The 18,020-nt window shown below is 43.4% G+C and overlaps 1 protein-coding gene across 1 annotated transcript in view; it reads left to right on the plus strand.

Annotated features, from left to right (window-relative positions):
• Positions 1–18,020, plus strand: part of ELAPOR2 (endosome-lysosome associated apoptosis and autophagy regulator family member 2) — a 56,438-nt gene that overhangs the window by 13,195 nt on the left and 25,223 nt on the right. Inside the window, exons 4-11 of the mRNA XM_063135056.1 lie at positions 692–778; positions 4,362–4,467; positions 6,691–6,843; positions 8,923–9,011; positions 12,375–12,555; positions 14,092–14,220; positions 16,449–16,539; positions 17,876–17,978. Coding sequence (XP_062991126.1) covers positions 692–778; positions 4,362–4,467; positions 6,691–6,843; positions 8,923–9,011; positions 12,375–12,555; positions 14,092–14,220; positions 16,449–16,539; positions 17,876–17,978 — 939 coding nt within the window. The remainder of the gene's footprint in view (positions 1–691; positions 779–4,361; positions 4,468–6,690; positions 6,844–8,922; positions 9,012–12,374; positions 12,556–14,091; positions 14,221–16,448; positions 16,540–17,875; positions 17,979–18,020) is intronic.

Genomic DNA, 18,020 nt, shown 5'->3' on the forward strand with positions numbered 1-18,020 from the left:
TTCCAACTCTGCTATTCTATGATTCTATGATATGAATGTGACAAGTTAGACTAAGGCCACAGCTAGACCTAAGGTTTATCCTGGGATCATCCAGGGTCCGCCGCTGCCTGAGCACTCGATTCTCTGTGTGTCACCTAGATGAACAGGTTTGACCCCTGGATGATCCCGGGATAAACCTTGGGTCTATCTATGGCCTGTCATTGGATATAACCTTCTGTCTAACACACTGCCCAACTAGATGTGGGCATTTGAAGCTGCCTTATTTGGAGACACACCATGGCATAGTATTGTTTTCTGTGGCAGAGGCCTATCCCAGCAGTGCTACCTGAGTCCTATTTAGCTAGATTTCCCAGGGATTGAATTTGGGGCCTTGTATAGGCAAAACAGGTGGTCCACCACTGTGCTACAGCCCCTCCTCAGAAACGTCTCTAGAAGCATCACAGTCAGGCCACAATGGAGATAGATATCCCCATTGTCTGTTCTCAGCTATTGCTACTTAGAAATACATTGCCTTTGTAAATAAAGCAGGGATGTTGAACTGAAATGCAGGTAAAGTTTAGAAATTCATTATAATAGTTTAGAAGTACATTATTATGATTTATCTATTTTTATTGCTGATAATAAAACACATGCTTTGGTTGACAGGAAATGACCTTGATTCCTAAGGGTTCCTATTATTTTAAACCAACAGATTCAAAATGACCAGTGTCAAGAGCTGGACTCCACCAGTGATAAGTGGGTGAAACTTACAGATAATGGAGAATGGGGCTCCCATTCTGTGAGTATAATATTGCGTAGTTTGGTTAATTGAGGCAACAGAAGCCTGAGTGTCTTGTGACTGGATGTTGAGTTGCTAGCAAGGCAAAAGTGTACATGATTCTGTATTCTCTTTTGGGGTCCACTGAACCCTTATCAGCTTCCCATATCCTCATATGCTTCTTTTCTATCTGCTGATCTTGGCCCACTGACAGATGTGGGCTTCCAGGGCATAGAATAGTCACCATCCAGGTAGTTAAAATGGATGTCCACAGCTAACAGCAGATGTAAAGCCTGGCTGTGTTTTACATTCACCACATGAATATTAGCCAAGTGGTGGCTGTTGAATTCTGAAGTCTTCCTCCTGAAAGTCAGGGAAAGCTACAGTGGTTTGCCTAGGGTGGCCAGATACAATGGAGGGCAGGGCTCCTGCAGCTTTAACTGTTGCGATGAAGAGGGAATTTCACCAGGTGCTGTGTGCATACAAATGGCACCTGCTGAAATTCCCTTTTCTATACAGCTGTTAAAGTTACAGGAGCCCTGTCCTCCTTTCCATATGGTCACCCTAGCCTTGCAGCCATTCTGAAAGGGGACAAGGCTGCTGGCTTTTATCTCTTGTTATCTTGCTCAGCTTCTCTTCCCTGGTCTTCACGAATGGTCATACCCCCAACAGCTCACAATGTATTGAAGTACATGTGCGGTCGTTTTCTGACGACAGCAGTGCTTGAATGAGGTTGGTTTAAGCCTTGTATATGCCTGTATATTGCAAAAACCAAAAGTGAGTTCACAGTTCAGTTTAATTTTGAGACTGAGTGAAGGGTCCATTTTCAAAACTGAAAAGAAAATACAATACTGTATGAGATGTAGGTATGTCTGAAGAAGGATTGTTTCTTTTATTTTGCAGACAGATCCCTTATCTCACATTATAAAAATTCTTGCTTAATCTTGTGAGCTGAGTAAACAGGGCAAGGCTTCCCTATAGAATAGTTTCTCTGTGTTGGCAGGTGGGGTTTTGAAAGTTAACTTGTCAGTGTGTTTGACTGAACTGTTTGCTTACAAGTTCCTCCACACTAATTCAACAAAACGGGGTGTGGTTTCTCAAAAATTCTCGTGGGCCTCGTGCTGAGAGGGGCCTCGGTACATATTCTGTTTTACCCCTTTGCTGAATTTTCAGCAAAAGTTAATTATTTTATTTACAAAATCCTAAACAACAACTAGGGATATGTGAGGATTCAACTAGAGGGGTAGTCTGGCTTTAGCACAGTGTTTTCAACCTTCCTGGCCTCATTGAGCCCTTTCTGCATCAACTTGGTTTGTGAGGACTGTTGTACTGTTTGAGCCTTTTGAGGCTCACTATTGCCTTGCATAAACTGAGGCCGGGTTCGGATGACATGATAATCAACCAGTGGGAATGAGACAACTGTCTGTTGAGTTATTGTGTCATGGACACACACAACGGACACACAACTGTCAGTACATTGTTTTGTTCATTTAAAGAATGCAGAAAAACAACGGTCTGCTCTGTTGCTTATCAAATAATCAATTGATTAAGATGTCGTGTGGAGGGCCCTTTCCCCCCACTGAGTGCACTATTCCATTGGCCAAAGAGTTCTCCGGCAGGAGTGGCCAAAAACACGCCAGCTGCTCCTGTACAGCTCGAAGAACTTGCAATGGCTGATGGGATGTGGCCGGGAGGACTGAGGGAGGAGAACCAGCAGACCAGAAGGACGCTGGGATTTTCAGCCACATGATGGGAGGGAGGGGCAACATGTTGTGTGGGGAGTACTAGCAAAATAATTATTCCCCCCTCCGTTGCCTAATATGTCGTCTGAACCCAGCCTGAGAGTATGCATCCAAAGATGCCCAATCCTCCCCTGTAGCTGCACAGGGCAGGGAAAGATTCATAGTGATGAGCAAACTGCTCCTCATGGAACCTGGTCGGCCATTACTGTTCTTCTCATTGTAAAGATCCCAGAATAAATATCCAAGGAACTCCAAAGCTCCCTGGGATACAGTTTGAAAATAATTGTTCTGATATAATGTAAAAAAACCCCATCATGGAGTAATTACTGCACAAAATGGGGTCAATGAAGAAGAAAACTCATTTGATACAGAACAGTAGACATGTTCAGCAAATAACATGTAAGATAGGGTGACCATATGAAAAGGAGGACTGGGCTCCTGTATCTTTAACAGTTGTATAGAAAAGGGAATTTCAGCAGGTGTCATTTGTATGTATGCAGCACTTGGTGAAATTCCCTCATCATCACAACAGTTAAAGCTGCAGGAGCCCTGCCCTCTTTTGCAGAGTGACCAGATACAAAGGAAGGCAGGGTTCCTGCAGCTTTAACTGTTATGATGAAGAGGGAATTTCACCAGGTGCTGCATGAAATTCCCTTTTCTACACCAACTGTCAAAGATACAGGAGCCCTGTCTTCCTTTCCATATGGTCACCCTATGTAAGAGACCTTCCTGGATTGTACCACTCTAGATTGCAGATGGGGGACTGCATTTTGAATATCTCCCCTTCTTAACCAAATCCCTTCCTGAATGGCAAAAAGGGGAGAGAGTTCAGTTAGGAAGAGTGGTAGTCTTGGAAGAGGAAGACGGGCTCAGCCCTGAAGCCCAGAGGTGAAGCCAAGGAGTACATCTCTCAGCCTAACCCACCTGAAAGAGTTGGTGTGAGAAGAGGGTGGAATAAAGCCACGCATACCATCCTGAACTCCTTGTGGTAAGGGTGAGTTTATGGAAATGCAGTATATAAGTAACTAAATTAAATCCAAATATGCCACCTCTCACTTGCATTTTGAAGTGGTGCGATCCAGGAAAGATTCTCATCTGAGTTAGCAATGGGTTGTATCCAATTACTCTTTAATCCAGTGGAGGCTTTTGTCAGTAGAAAAAGTGGGGAGGAGCAGGGCCGGTGCCAGACTATTTTGCGCACTAGGCAGGCGCGCCGTACTGAAGCCGCCCCCCGCGCCTGCTCCTGGCTTGGAAGCCAGGACGCTGGGGTTGGGGGATGGGGCGGAGGTTTCGAAGCGGCGCGCCTGGAAGTGGCTTCCTGGTGCGCCATTCTGAAGCTGCCGCCCCGCCCCCCATCCCCAGTATTCTGGCTTTGAAGCCAGGAGCAGGCGCTGGTTTCGAAGCCAGGACGCTGGGGTTGGGGGGCGGCCGGGGCGGCGGCTTTGGAATAGCGCGCCTGGAAGCCGCTCTAGGAGAGCGGCTTCCGGGTGCGCTGTTCAGCGCCCTCCTTTCCTTGGTGTTCTAGGCCGCCGCCTGAGCTGCCTCTATGGCAGCGCCGGCCCTGGGGAGGAGCAGTTTTTGAGGATCCCTCCCCTCCCCTGCAGCCTCCTCCACTTCCCCCACAGTGCCAAAGGGCTCCCCAGAGCAGATTTCCATCAGTGGAGGGGCACCCGCTGGATACAGTCCAGTGTAGTGAGGTTCTTAACATGTATTCTATAATATTCCATGCTGAGTCAGACCACTTATATCCTCAAGGGAAAAATGCGAGTCCACCCATGCTCTCATGCACATATTCTGTTCCATGCTTAGTCTGCGTCAAGGTGAGCTGTGCATAACGATCCTTTCATTCTCTTCCTCGCCAGGTAATGCTGAAATCAGGCCCTAATATATTGTACTGGAGGACAACAGGGATCCTTATGGGTTCGCAGGTGGTGAAGCCTGTACTTGTGAAAAACATCACAATTGAAGGTATAAAACATGGCAGTTTTAATTGTAATTATATGACCGCTTTTGGTATCTGTTGTATGTATTATGAGTTGGATCCTGATGTAGTCATACCATTGAAATCAGTAGGACAAGTTAGTCACGACTAACTTGGAAAGGAAAGGAACCTCTCATGCAAGCACTGAGTCATTACTGACTCTTGGAGGGACACCAGCTTTCGATGACGTTTTCTTGGCAGGCCTTATAGTGGGGTGGTTTGCCGTTGCCTTCCCTGGCTGTTGTTACCTTTCCCCCAGCTCACTGGGTACTCATTTTACCGAGGATGGAAGGCTGAGTCGACCCGAGCCATCTGCCTGAAACAAGCTTCCGCTGGGATCGAACTCAGGCCGTGGGGAGAGTTTCAGCTGCAGAAAATGCTGCTTTACTGCTCTGCGCCACCCGATGACTAACTAAGGGTGCAGTTTTATGCATGTTTACAAAGAAAAATGGCCTACAATTCCTAGCATGCTCTAGCCAGCCAAGGTGGCTGGGGCATGCTGGGAGTTGTAGGCTTCTCCCCCCCGTCTAAACATGCTTAGGATCACACCCTTAATTGATTTCAGTAGGTCTACTGCAAGCATGCCTATGTCTGGATTCAATTCCATGCATTTAATTTAAGTGGTTCTATGGTGCCTTTCCAAAAAGTTTCAAATAAAATAAATCAAGAATAATATACAAGCATTATTATTATTATTATTATTATTATTATTATTATTATTATTATTAAAAAAAAAACCTAACAAAGAGGTTATATAATAACCAAACCCACAACAACCTAGGGGTCAGGAGGAATGAACCAAAATCCAAATGAATGGGGAAGGATTTGAAACCTTTCCTAAAAGAAAACAAGGAGGGTCTCTGCAGGGCATTAGTCTACATGCTTTCTACATCACTGCCCCTTTCACTCCAAATTTATTTAATTTGGGAGAACATCATTGAATGCTGAAGATTTAAATTCTTATTTTCTTGCTTTTTCCCTCCCTCTCACCTTCCGCCATATCTCCCCAGTGAAATATAGATTCAAATGATGTAAGAAATTATTATTTTTTTAGCTTTGCTACGTATTGAATGCTGCAGTTATTGGGTGAATGGTGACATCTGCTGGGGAAAGCTTGTTCTGTGTTTCACTTCATTTCATTTATTACCTTTCTACAACTGCCCAATAGCTGAAGCTCTCTGGGCAGTTTACAAAGTTTAAAAACCTTAAAAATGCAATATTATTTATGGTATAAAAACAATTGACATGCAAACACACAAACATATCTAAGCAATTTTAAACAATAAGGACAATCCAGGACATGATTAAAACCTGATGGCAAAGAGAGCAGTGTATTTTTTTTGTACAAGGGTCTGCATTCGTTTCATTTTTAGATTCACGTGCATGCTTTGATTTTACTTAGAGTCTACTACTTACTTTAGCTAGCCTTAGCTTTTGAGACACTGAAAACAAAAAGTCAAATGCCACACCTCTGCCAGCTTTTGTGTGGGGTTCATCTTCCTTGTCCTATGACTCTTCCTTGCGAGTGCCCTTTGGAACGGAAACTCTGGGTGCTTCTGGATTGGGGGCTCTTAGTGCTGGCAGTTAGAAGGCATTGCCCAGCTGTCCTGTGTTTTTCTCCTTAATGATTTTTGGGTTTTCTTGCATTATGGAAAAAGATGGAAGAAGGGGTAAGAGAACATGGGGGCAGAGGGTGTCACAAGTGGAAGATGATAATGTTCAACCCCTGGCATCTCCAATTAAAAGGGTCTCAGGTTATAGATGATGGGAAGGATCTCTGGGAAGCTCTGGGCTGGATTGAAAAATAATCTGATATCGAGCAGCTTTCTGAGTTCCTATGAGGCTGAAAGTTAGTGTGTAGCCTAGCAAGATTCATAGCTGGATAGGGATTACAACCCCGATCTTGTTGGTCCAAGTCCAACACTATCCACACATTATCCTTTTCAGACAACACGCTAAGCCATGGTTAGGCCGCTAACCCTTTTGCAGCAAATGGTTAGTGAGTGTAGTTAAACCATGATGATGTAGCCACCATGGTTAGGAGTGGTTCACACAACATGCTAAGCCATAATGGTTATTCAAAATGCTTAACCATCATGGTTTAGTGTGTTGTCTGAACAGGCTCACTGGCTCTGTCGTATTGTTGAAGATCATGTCTCTCTGGGTTTCTGTACTTGCTCAACGTCTACATTTCTGGTTTTGTTTTGCAGGGGTGGCTTATACATCGGAATGCTTTCCCTGCAAACCTGGTACATTTAGCAACACACCGGGCTCTTCCAGTTGCCAGGTCTGCCCTAGAAATACCTACTCGGAGAAGGGTGCTAAGGAATGCACTAAGTGCCAGGAAGAAACACATTATGCAGGTACCATGTGTGCACGACAGAGATGAGTAGAGAGCTGTGTCTAGTTCAGATTTCTGCTTGAACTTCAGATGCAGCCATAAACCTCTTGAAGCCAGTGGTGTAATGGTAAATGTTGAAGTGCAGGCACGCATCAGGATAGACCCCGTAGCCCCCAAGGAGAGTCCAAAATTGCAGTCAGCTGTGTGGATCCATATCAACAAACCAGATCTACCAGTTTTCATCTCCACCAGACGCAGGTCTTTTGTAAAGCTAATGGGTCTTAACTGCGCATTCGAGACCAAGCCAGCCCAAAATACTTCACATCGCAACAGGGAAGACTATATTGTCGCTAGGAAAGTTCATTTCCCCCAGTTACTGTGAGGACAGCAGTGAGGCTCAGAAGACACAGCTTATTCTGAGAGGGATGGCAGCAGATGATGTCAGCGTCTCTGCTGATAAAAAAGAACCAGGCACTGTGTTCCTGTGAGCCCTGACTCCACTTTACCACTGCTTTAAGCCCATTTAATAATGTTGATGCTGGTTATATGCAAGGAAATACAGATAAAATGTTGAAATGGGCTTTAATAATTCATTGCCAGCCAGGTTGGACTTTGTAGATACATGTATGTTGTGATTTGACTGTTATTTATTTTTATTTTTCATGCCAAACTCCCAAATCTTGGATGAGAGTATCCAGTAATATGGCTAGCTTAGAGGGTTGTGGAAAAGGCTGTGTCATAAACGAACGAGTGTCAATCGATTTTAAAGGGAACTTGCCTTTGCTGGACCACAAATAGGAATTTAGGATCCTAGAGAGCCAGTTTGAAAAGGGTTTAAGGCAGGGATGGGCCATTTCTGCCTCCCACAGACGCCGTACCTCTTACAAGCTGCAGTCTTCGGGACAAACCATTTTTTAAAGGGGAAATGGTGTCTGCAAACTTGACCCTTTTGGCACTCCACAGCAGCTACAGGTCCCATTCTTTCCCCTAAAAATTATATATATTCACCCCACTGTGGGCCTGATGTGGCCTGGATGCTCCTGATCTCTCTCTCTCTCTCTCTCTCTCTCTCTCTCTCTCTCTCTCTCTCATCAGAGGTTTGCACTGATCTACAAAATTTGACTCAGACCCTGAGTTGCTGATTCATAGAAAAGCCTGATCTGGCTTGGATTCGGGTGCTAAAACTGATTTATTTGAAAATCTGAGGCTTTCTTCCTCCCATTGACTATCATGAGAAATAAGAAACAACAACAATAATATTTTCCCTCCTTGTCAGAATTGGATAATATTTGCCTGTATAATAGCCCCCTAAGGAGGGGATTACATTGCCAAATCTTTTGAAATCTGCCTAATTTCAGGGGGGGGGGAAAGAAGTTGGGGGTTTTGTGCCATGCACCTTTATATTTTGGCTTTATTTTTTAAAAGGGCAACTGCTGATAACTTTTAGAATTTCATGGCAGAATTGGATTAGGTTTGCAGGGATAGTTGCCCTTCTGACAGGATCAAGGAATGAACAGGTACGGAGATTTCTGTGCAAGAGCAGACTATACATTTTGAGGATATCCAAAACAGGACACATTTATCTCCCAATATACATTGTGGTCTATTCTTCTGAAAATGGCAGACAGTCTAGAGTTGTCCCTAAGTAAGAAACCTACAATTTTGCAGAAGGATAGGTGCAGTGGTTATGGGGAAACAGAGTCCTCAAATTTTCGGATGAGTGATTCAATTCCCCTTCCCTTTCCCTGTGGTTTTTGGGCAATTTCTATGAAAATGGCACACATCATAGGGGCGTCCCCAAGCAAGAAATCTGCAAAGTTTCAGGAGGATAGGTGCAGGGCCTAAGGAGTTATGATGATTGATAACTAGTTTGAGGCTATATATATATATTGAAACAGGAACTTTTTTTCTTTTCAAGGTAATGCAGGATTCTCTGTCATGGGAGCTTCATGGAGTTGGTCAGAAGTGAAAACAGCCCATTCGTTGATGTGCTATTTAAATTTGTTAATTTTCTGGAAAATGAACAAATGGATAACTCAATCAATTTCCCCTGAACTCAGTATGTTTTCTTCATGTGTGTCTGTGCGTGTTTTGCTTTCAGATGAAGGATCAAGCCAGTGCATGGAACGCCTTCCATGCTCAAAGAAAGACTTTTTCCAAATCCACACACCATGTGATCAGGATGGAAAGGTGAGCCAGAGATCCACCACCACCAAGAAGTATTCTACACACGAGTCTTCACAGCAGGGGTGCACAACCACTTTCAGCCTGAGGGCCAAATTCTATTTTGGAGAAGCTCTTGGGGGCCACATTCCAGTGGTGGGCGGGGCTGAGGGCAAAAGGGGCAAGGCCCCAAATTCCAAAAGTACCAAACATGCCAGCAGATTTTAGCCTATCATTATTATTATTACATTTATATACCGCTCCATAGCCGAAGCTATCTATCATCTATCTATCTATCTATCTATCTATCTATCTATCTATCTATCTATCTTATTAAAATACTTCTATACCACTGAATATATTAAAATCCCTAAGCATGAAAAGCTCTTGCTGCCTGTGACTGAGCCTGAGGAGAGGCATTTCAACCTTTTAGAGTGGGGGAATAATAATAATAATAATAATAATAATATAATAATAATAATAATAATAATAATAATAATAATAATTTTTTTATTGTTACCCGCCTCTCCATTTTGATTGAGGCAGGGAACAACAGTAAACATAAAATACATAAAACTGAATTAAGAACATAATATACATTGTTAAAACATCATAAAAACATCTTAAAATTCCCCTGGATAGGCCTGCCGGAAGAGATCAGTCTTTATGGCTTTCTTGAATGCTGGTAGACTGTTTAGTTGACGAGTCTCCTCTGGCAGACCATTCCACAGTCTGGGAGCAGCAGAAGAGAAGGTCCTTTGGGTAATACCCGTCAGCCTAATTTTGACTGACTGAAGCCAGGAAACCACCCACTGCTCATTGTTTGGGCGAAAGTGGGTGGGCCAGGCCTTCTGAGGAACCCTAGGGGGCCAGGATGGGAGCCCTCTGCCCATCCCATGCCTTGTTAGACAGGGTGGTAAGTACGACAAAGGCACAAACCCCTCCTGTTTCTCCTGTCAGCTCTATTTAGCTGGACAAGCCACTGAGCCCATCCAGTGTGCTGGTTACCTGGGGACGTGGCCTTGTGGATCCCGCGGACATCTCCGCAACCCTCTTCTGAGGTTGCAACAGCAGTCCCAGAAGAGAAGCTGCTACACAGCTTACCGTCGTAGCTGCAACCTCATTCAGTTTCCCCTCCTGAGTTCGTAGCAGTGCCTGTGGCTTCAACGCCTGTTAGTTCGTTGTAAATTCATTTCATTTGTTTGTGCAACTAATCACAACAGGCGATCACTTAAAACTGTAATGTGCAAATGTGAGAAACGAATCTTTGGAAACGTGTGAATCGTTCTTATCAGAGAGACAATACTGGCTGTAGCTCCTTGGGTTTGCTGACACATATTTTGTTGAATGGCACTGAACGTTGATGCAAGAATAAATAAATGAAAATGGAATTCTGGTTAGGACCAGATCTGGAATGGCATGTAAAGGACAGCAGCTGTTTTTTAAGAGAAACTCAATGGAAAATGTAGAGGTATTCTTAACTCTTCTTACACCCAGGAATTAATATTAATTTCCTTCCTGTTGCTGTACAATTACATACAACATATCCCATCGGAATTAGGTACTAATGAACAGGGGGTGGGAATCTGGAGACATTGGATGTTTCAAGGTAGTTGCTGTTGGCCAAACTGTTCACAAGACAAGCATTTACAATGTACTTGGCAAGACTGTGGAAGCTTTTGTAAGTCATCAACTGTTTAAGCTCATAGACATTATGAGCATGTTTGAGGTCATAGGATATTGTGTTCTGTGACCTCTCTGCAACAACCTTGTGAATTAAGAGCATTTGCAATCAACGCCCGAAGTAACCTGCTGTAATTGTAGATCACGGCATAAATGAGCTGTGAAATCCAGGTCCTCTCCCCAAGGCTCTCTGGTTTTGTTTTGATTAGGTTCACAATCCCATACTGCTGCTTCTGCCTTCCTTATTGACCTTTCCACTCAAGCTAGAAGGAAATTATCTTACCAAAATATAGAATGATTACATATAATCTTATGTCTGAGAAAGGGACTCTAGTGGCTATGAAAGTTAGAGGAATAACTGGTTATTTTGAGCTCCTGCAAGCCCTTTTGACTTACAACAGTGCTAAACCTGTAACATGGTTCTTTTAATTCAGTTTCTCATTCTAATTTCAAAAATACAAACCTCCTTCCAAATATTTTTACCTGGCAGTGTACACATTTACAGCATTTGCTCAAATTAATGATCTCACCGGAGCTATTGAAATAAAATGGCAATCATCTGGTGAATTTCAGATTGGACAATATATAAATATATGCTATTTTGTAAAACCTGCTACCCACAAAGAATGGTTGAATAAGAGGACTGCGTAATATCTCATTTTACAGATGATGGATGTTGGTAAACCAAATTCACAGCAATCAACTTATTTGAACTTTAAACTATTTATAAGATGACCTGACCTACCATTAGGCAGGGTGAGAGGGCCCACCTTACATGGCAGAGTTGGGTACAATTAAAGGGCAGTACATTGTCAAATGTTTAGTTTATTGTTATATATTTTTTTTATCACCGTGTAAAATGTAGGCCTTTGTAATCTCTTGGTTAATTACTACTTCCTTTTTTCTTTTCTTCTCCTTCTCTCTCATGGCTCAGTCTTTTTCCCTGTTCAGACGATTCCCTCTCATGTGATCGCCAGTTGTGAGGAGGAAAATGGGGCCATGCCCATGGTTATGTCCCTGGTGTTGACATTCCCCTACCACCCAACACATTGAGGGCCTGTGCGGAGGCTCTCTCTGTCACCTAGAAACTCACCTCATTCAGTAGGCCTCACCTCTGCAGACACGTCTCCAACACGTGGGCAGGGGAGGGGGCAGTAGAGACTATGAGGGCAGTGGGTGAGGGCCCATTCCCCTCACAATGATGAATCAATTAATATGAATAAAATTAATATTTATTAATTGCATGAGGGGGAATGCCTGGAAAAGGGCTTCTCGTCATTTTTTTCTTGTCTAAGGTCTCATCTACATCAATCAGGATATTCCACTATGAAAGTGGTATGAAAGCAGTATATGGTATGTGTCAATGGGTCCCAACAGTTGTCAGTGCACTTCAATTCCACTATAAAGCAGTAGTGTGGCTCCTGCTTTTTATATACTGCTTTCATACCACTTTCATAGTGGAATATCTGCTTGGTGTAGATGAGCCCTAAGCCTCCATTAATTCCAGGAATGTTCTTTCTCCTTGACACAATGCTACCCTTTTTTTGTTTTTGTTTTTATTGCCCAGTTGATAGCACCCCTTTCTTTCCCTCTGGCTTTCCCACCAGTGCCTGCCTAATAAATGTTGAGTGCTGTGAATGGACTTGCTTCGGCTTAGGCCTAGCCCAAAACCTTCCTTATTTTGATGTTGTATCTTTCTAATTTCAGACTCAGCTCATGTACAAATGGGTCCAGCCTAAGATCTGTAGAGAGGATGTTTCTGAAGCAGTGAAGCTGCCTCCTTCAGGGGAGAGGAAGGAGTGTCCGCCTTGTAACCCTGGCTTCTACAACAACCGCTCTTCTTTCTGCACTCCTTGTCCTCTGGGCATGTTTTCTGATGGCACACAGGGTATGAGAATGGGATCCCATTAAAAATTCTATTGCAGCAATTAGATGCTTTCTTGAGCTGGAGAATCATTTTCATCCTGTGTTTCGAAGGTGGTATAGAGGCATCATTGCCCGAAGTATATGCACTCATCCCGCTGTGTTAAATGGATCTTGAAGGAAATCGTATCACTTCTAAAATCTGCAAAAAACCATTTCACCAAAGGCGACAGTGGGATCCATGAATTCCATGTGTGTAGTGATTCCTCTATCAAACTACTTTCAGCTCTCTTTAAAAGAGGGATAAGCCCTGTTGCTTGTCTTCAGCATTGGTTTATTTTTTCTCAAAAGCAATTATTTCTCCAAATGTAGCCAAAGAATTGCTTTTCTTGGCATGATTTAATTTTTCAGTAGTTTGCTTCTGTTGTTTGATCTTTTATTTTATTTATTTATTTATTACACTTATATACTGCCCCCATAGCCAGAGCTCTCTGGGCAGTTTACAGAAATTCTAAAGTTCAGATAAAAACAAGTATACAAAATTTTAAATTTTAAAACACAGAACACACACACATAAAGCATTAAAAACTGTTTTAAAAAACTAAACATGTGGGTAATTAAGATGTGCTGCCATATGCCTGGGCAAAAAGGAAAGTCTTAACCTGGCGCCGGAAAGATAGCAGCATTGGTGCCAGGTGAGCCTCGACAGGGAGATCGTTCCATAGTCTGGGTGCCACCTTCGAAAAGGCCCTGTCCCTCGTTGCCACAATGCTTTTAGTTTATATCGGTTAAAGCCACCAAATAGAATAATGCAGAATGAAGGGATGGGGAAAAATTCATTCAAGTTCACATCTTAATGTGAACATACTTAATTTTGCATTTGTAAACCCAAACTCAGAAATCCTTCAAAATTTGCATGATCCAAATTTTGCAACGGAGTTCTTCAATCAAAGAATGCATTCAAAAATGCATCTGTTGGGGAAAATATTGTTTGAAAATGCATTTTATTAGCAAAATTGCTTGCAAAAAATGTTTATGTTAGACAAGAAAAAATATAAAATGCGTGCATTAGAAGAATTGTGCACAAAAATACTTATGAATTTTCATGTAATGTTTATAAAGCAATTCTCAACGTTCAAGGATGAACCAAACTTAAAACTGGAAAAATTCTCACCATTTGGGACAAAGCAAACTTAAGATTGGAAAAATGAGAAACCAAGGGAAACCAAAATAAACAGATTCATCCATCTCTAGTTGGTTGTTCATCCAGGGTCTTTCTGCTGTCAATTTGTACTCCCTGCCCTCCCACACTACATCTCTTTGATTTTAAGCGTTCTCCACTTATGATACCTTCACACAGGGGAGGCACATCGAAATTTCGATTGTAAAGAATGCTGTGACACTCTTCTTCACTCTGGCCTGATTCACACATTCATTTTAAATGTGGTGAACCACCCAAGAATGGCTAGTTCTTATTATTACCACATACGATTGAATGTTTCGTTTTGATATTCGCTTATTGTATCTCTACCTTTCCATCTGATCCCATTTCTTCTTGCAGATTGCAAGGCCTGCCCTGCTGGGACTGAACCAGCGCTGGGTCTGGAATATAAGTGGTGGAATGTGCTACCTCTCAATATGAAGACTTCTTGCTTCAATGTTGGGAATTCAAAATGCGATGGGATGAACGGTGCGTTCGCCTTCTTTCAACTCTCGCTTACCGTTTCTTCTGATTCTTTGAGATCTGGTGCGGTGATGGAGGGACGGGCTACATGTGATACTTAACGTAGCATCGGGGACTATGGCCTTAGTTAGACCTACCTGATAATCCAGGATGGAGGAGGGAAGATCTCGCGTTGCGATTAACGCGAGATCCCTCCTCCGTTTACACGTGAGGCGCGATGTCCTCAGGAAGAGAGCCGTTGCGCCCGCCATTTTTTATTTTTAAAGGAGAACGCTTGTGCGCTTAAGGTAGGTCTTTTTAAAAATTTAACTTAATTTCCCCGCTCCACCTACCCTACCCCCGATGGGTGCAGTTCTCAGCTCCGTGGCAACGGGCCACACATTCCGCGGTCTTGGGCTCAGCCCGAGACCGCGAAAAAAGCAGGCCCAAAGTGGAGGGCTCAATCCCGGGGCAAGGGAGGGATCATCCCTCCCTGATCCCGGGATCCCCTGTGTGTCATGTGGACACACAGGGACGATTCTGGGGTTCGCCCCGTGATAAAGCCTAGCTGAGGCCTAAGTCTGCTTTTTGTCCTTAATTACAGGCTCAAGGGTCAGCTGATTTTCACCAGGGCTGCAGCATGAGGGAACAGCCACGATTCCAATGGAAATCATCCACTGGCAGGCTATGAGTCTTAGGAAAAAACGCTCCCATTGGTGTCAGTGGGAGCTTTCCCCAACCCACAAGCCTCACGGCGACTCCTGCAGGGAGGGGGGACTTCAGAATCATGATGGGAGGGAAGGGTTAAATCTCCCCTCCCGGTTTCCCAATGAACACTCCCACCCACCCACACTCACACCTGTAATAAAATAAAGGGGGAAAATAAACAAAGTTCCTCATGACAGATTAAGCATCACATGTAGTTTGGCCCTAAGAGAATAAGCTGCAAGTCAGATGTCGTCAGTGGCTCGTGGCTTTAGGCACGACTCAGCCTCAGTCCTTCATCTGTAATAGGGATAATAATACTGACCTATGAGATCATGGGGGGATCTACACTAGTGCTTTAAAGCGCTTTATAACAGTTTTGACAACTGTTTGGGCCCAGGACACACTGCATATACAGTTTTCAAAACGTTTTCAAAATGCTTTAAAGCGCTTTAAAAGCAATAGTGTAGATCTCCCCCAGGTCTTGCACTTGGAAAAGCTCTCTATAAATACTAAATATTACTACTATTGATTCCCTCATAAGCTCATCGTCACCAGTGGCGATACATGTTTTGATCAGTTGATCTTGGTGTATTTCATCCTTCAAGGAGGGTCCATCAGCTGTAGTAGGAATTGTGTTACAATAAAGTATACTGCTCAGAAAAGAACACATACTGCCCCGCTCCCTCCCCCCCCCCGAGATGGTACTGCTCTCTCAGGATTGTACTAACTTCAGAATGCAAGTGTGTGAGAGGCCTCTTTGCATAATTAGTGACATGAAAGAAAATAATGTCCTTTCCATACAAAAGTCCCTGTTCGAATGAAAGCTAGCATATCAGGGAGAAGGTTCTAGCATAGCCTCGTCCCTGACATGCCGTCTTTTTGCGTATCTGGAGGTATTAAAAAAATGTGTGTGGGGGAAGGGGGGAGTATCGAAACATGCAATCCCCCACAGTATCCTGAAGTAGTGTTGCTCCAGGACGGTTATACCTTATGCTTTTTATGCGTTTCTTTCAGATATCATAACTGAGGTTTCATTGGAGTAATGTGGTTTTATCCTACAAGGGTCACCATCAGGAAAGATGGGCCACTGGTTAGAGGGTTTGTCTGGAATGAAGAATCCATGAGTTCAGTGGAGGCTGGTGGCTCCAGTGTCAGTTAGGTGGTGAATCCGCTCTGGGTTTCAGTCAGAACCCGCTCTCCAGGGTGCTCCTTTAGAGTTCTGGATGGTTCTGACTGAAACCTGGAGCAAATTCACTGCCCCCCTCACACTGGAGCAACCAGCGTCCACTGCGTGAATTGTATTCCTGTGGGTGCCACAGGTTTTCTCTCTGATTTTTGGTTCTTTAGGTTGAGATAAAACATTCCGCTATACTGATTATCCTCTGATTTGAACCAGTTTGGATCCATTTAACTATGCAGATCTGGCCTAAACAAAAGTAAATGGGTTTAACTAGTGGATGGATGTATTTTCCCCACATTTTTCTTTCATGTATTTGCAAGAGCATCCCTTACCTGGCTTTAAGATGGTTTTTTTTTTCTTTTTTCAGGTTGGGAAGTAGCTGGTGATCACATCCAGAGCGGGGCAGGGGGGACGGATAACGATTACCTCATTGTGAATCTTCACATACCGGGATTTAAGTAAGCGATGGTGCAATGTTTGAATTCCTGGGTGATTCCTCATCTCTTTTCTCCCTTCTACATTATATCCTCTCTCAACGTGGCTTGTGCTTAGGCAAAATGAGGAAGAGGATTATGAACAGGGGTTGAGATTCTGAGAGCCACATGCAGGAGGTCAGTGGGGCCAAGCAAAGCAGTGACGGAAGCTTCTACCGGCGATGGGGTGTGTGGAGGTGGTGGTGGAAGGGGACACTAGGGTTAACTCCATTAGTGTGTACTCTGATGTCTTACTTAGATATGAGTCTGGATAATTTCAGAGGATATGATCCAATAAGCCTTCCTCTTATGCCTGTTGACATTTCATGTGATACGACCCCATCCCTAACTTGTTTGGGACCAGGTTATCTGAAGGAACGCCTCCTCCCATATGTACCTGCCCGGACCTTAAGATCATCTACAGGGGCCCTTCTCCGTGAGCCCCTGCCAAAGGAAGTGAGGCAGGTGGCTACCAGGAGGAGGGCTTTCTCCGCTGTGGCACCCCGGTTGTGGAATGAGCTCCCCAGAGAGGTCCGCCTGGCACCTACACTGTACACTTTTCATTGCCAACTGAAGACCTTTTTATTCTCTCAGTATTTTAACACTTAATTTTAACTTAAATTTAAATTTTACTGTTCTAACTCTGTATTTTAATCTTATATCAATTTTGCTGTGTGGTTTTATCCTGGTTGTGCTTTTTATACTGTATTTTGTATTTGTATTTTTACCCTGTTGGTTGTTTTATTATGGTTTTAATTTTTGTGAACCGCCCAGAGAGCTTCGGCTATTGGGCAGTATAAAAATGTAATAAATAAATAAATAAATAAATAAATATAATGCTTTCATACCACTTTCAGAGGGTTACATCCTGCTTGGTGTAGATGTGTCATGGGCCCTAACAGTTGTCAGTGCACTTCAATAGCACTATAAAGCAGTAGTGTAGATCCTGCAGTGCACTTCAATACTGCTATAAAGCAGTCGTGTGGCTCCTGCCTTTTAATATACCACTTTCATAGTGGAATATCCTGCTTGGTGTAGATGTGTCCTGGGCCCCAACAGTTGACAGTGCCAATAAATTGTGACCTGTGTAATGCGTTAGGGCCAGGCTTAAGTCAGCCGAGCTCCTGCAATAGGAAATGCATTGCTAAGTTAGAATAAAATGGTAATAGTATAAGGTAACCTGATAGTGTGATCTTTGTTTGTGTGTTTTTAAACAGTTTGAAAACTGCATTGAGGTGTATAAATAGAACATCGGTCTAATTGGCTGGCAAGTATCTTTTGAAGCACCTTGTAAATATTTCGTTTCCTCTCTATCGAACAGGCCTCCAACGTCAGTAACAGGGGCAACAGGCTCAGAACTTGGACGGATCACGTTTGTGTTTGAGACCATCTGTTCAGCTGACTGTGTGCTGTATTTCATGGTGGTAAGCAAGATTATGGTCAGGCCTGACAGGAAGAATGTGTTT

The sequence above is a fragment of the Elgaria multicarinata genome, chromosome 9 (assembly GCF_023053635.1).
Source record: "Elgaria multicarinata webbii isolate HBS135686 ecotype San Diego chromosome 9, rElgMul1.1.pri, whole genome shotgun sequence".
Lineage (NCBI taxonomy): Eukaryota > Metazoa > Chordata > Lepidosauria > Squamata > Anguidae > Elgaria > Elgaria multicarinata.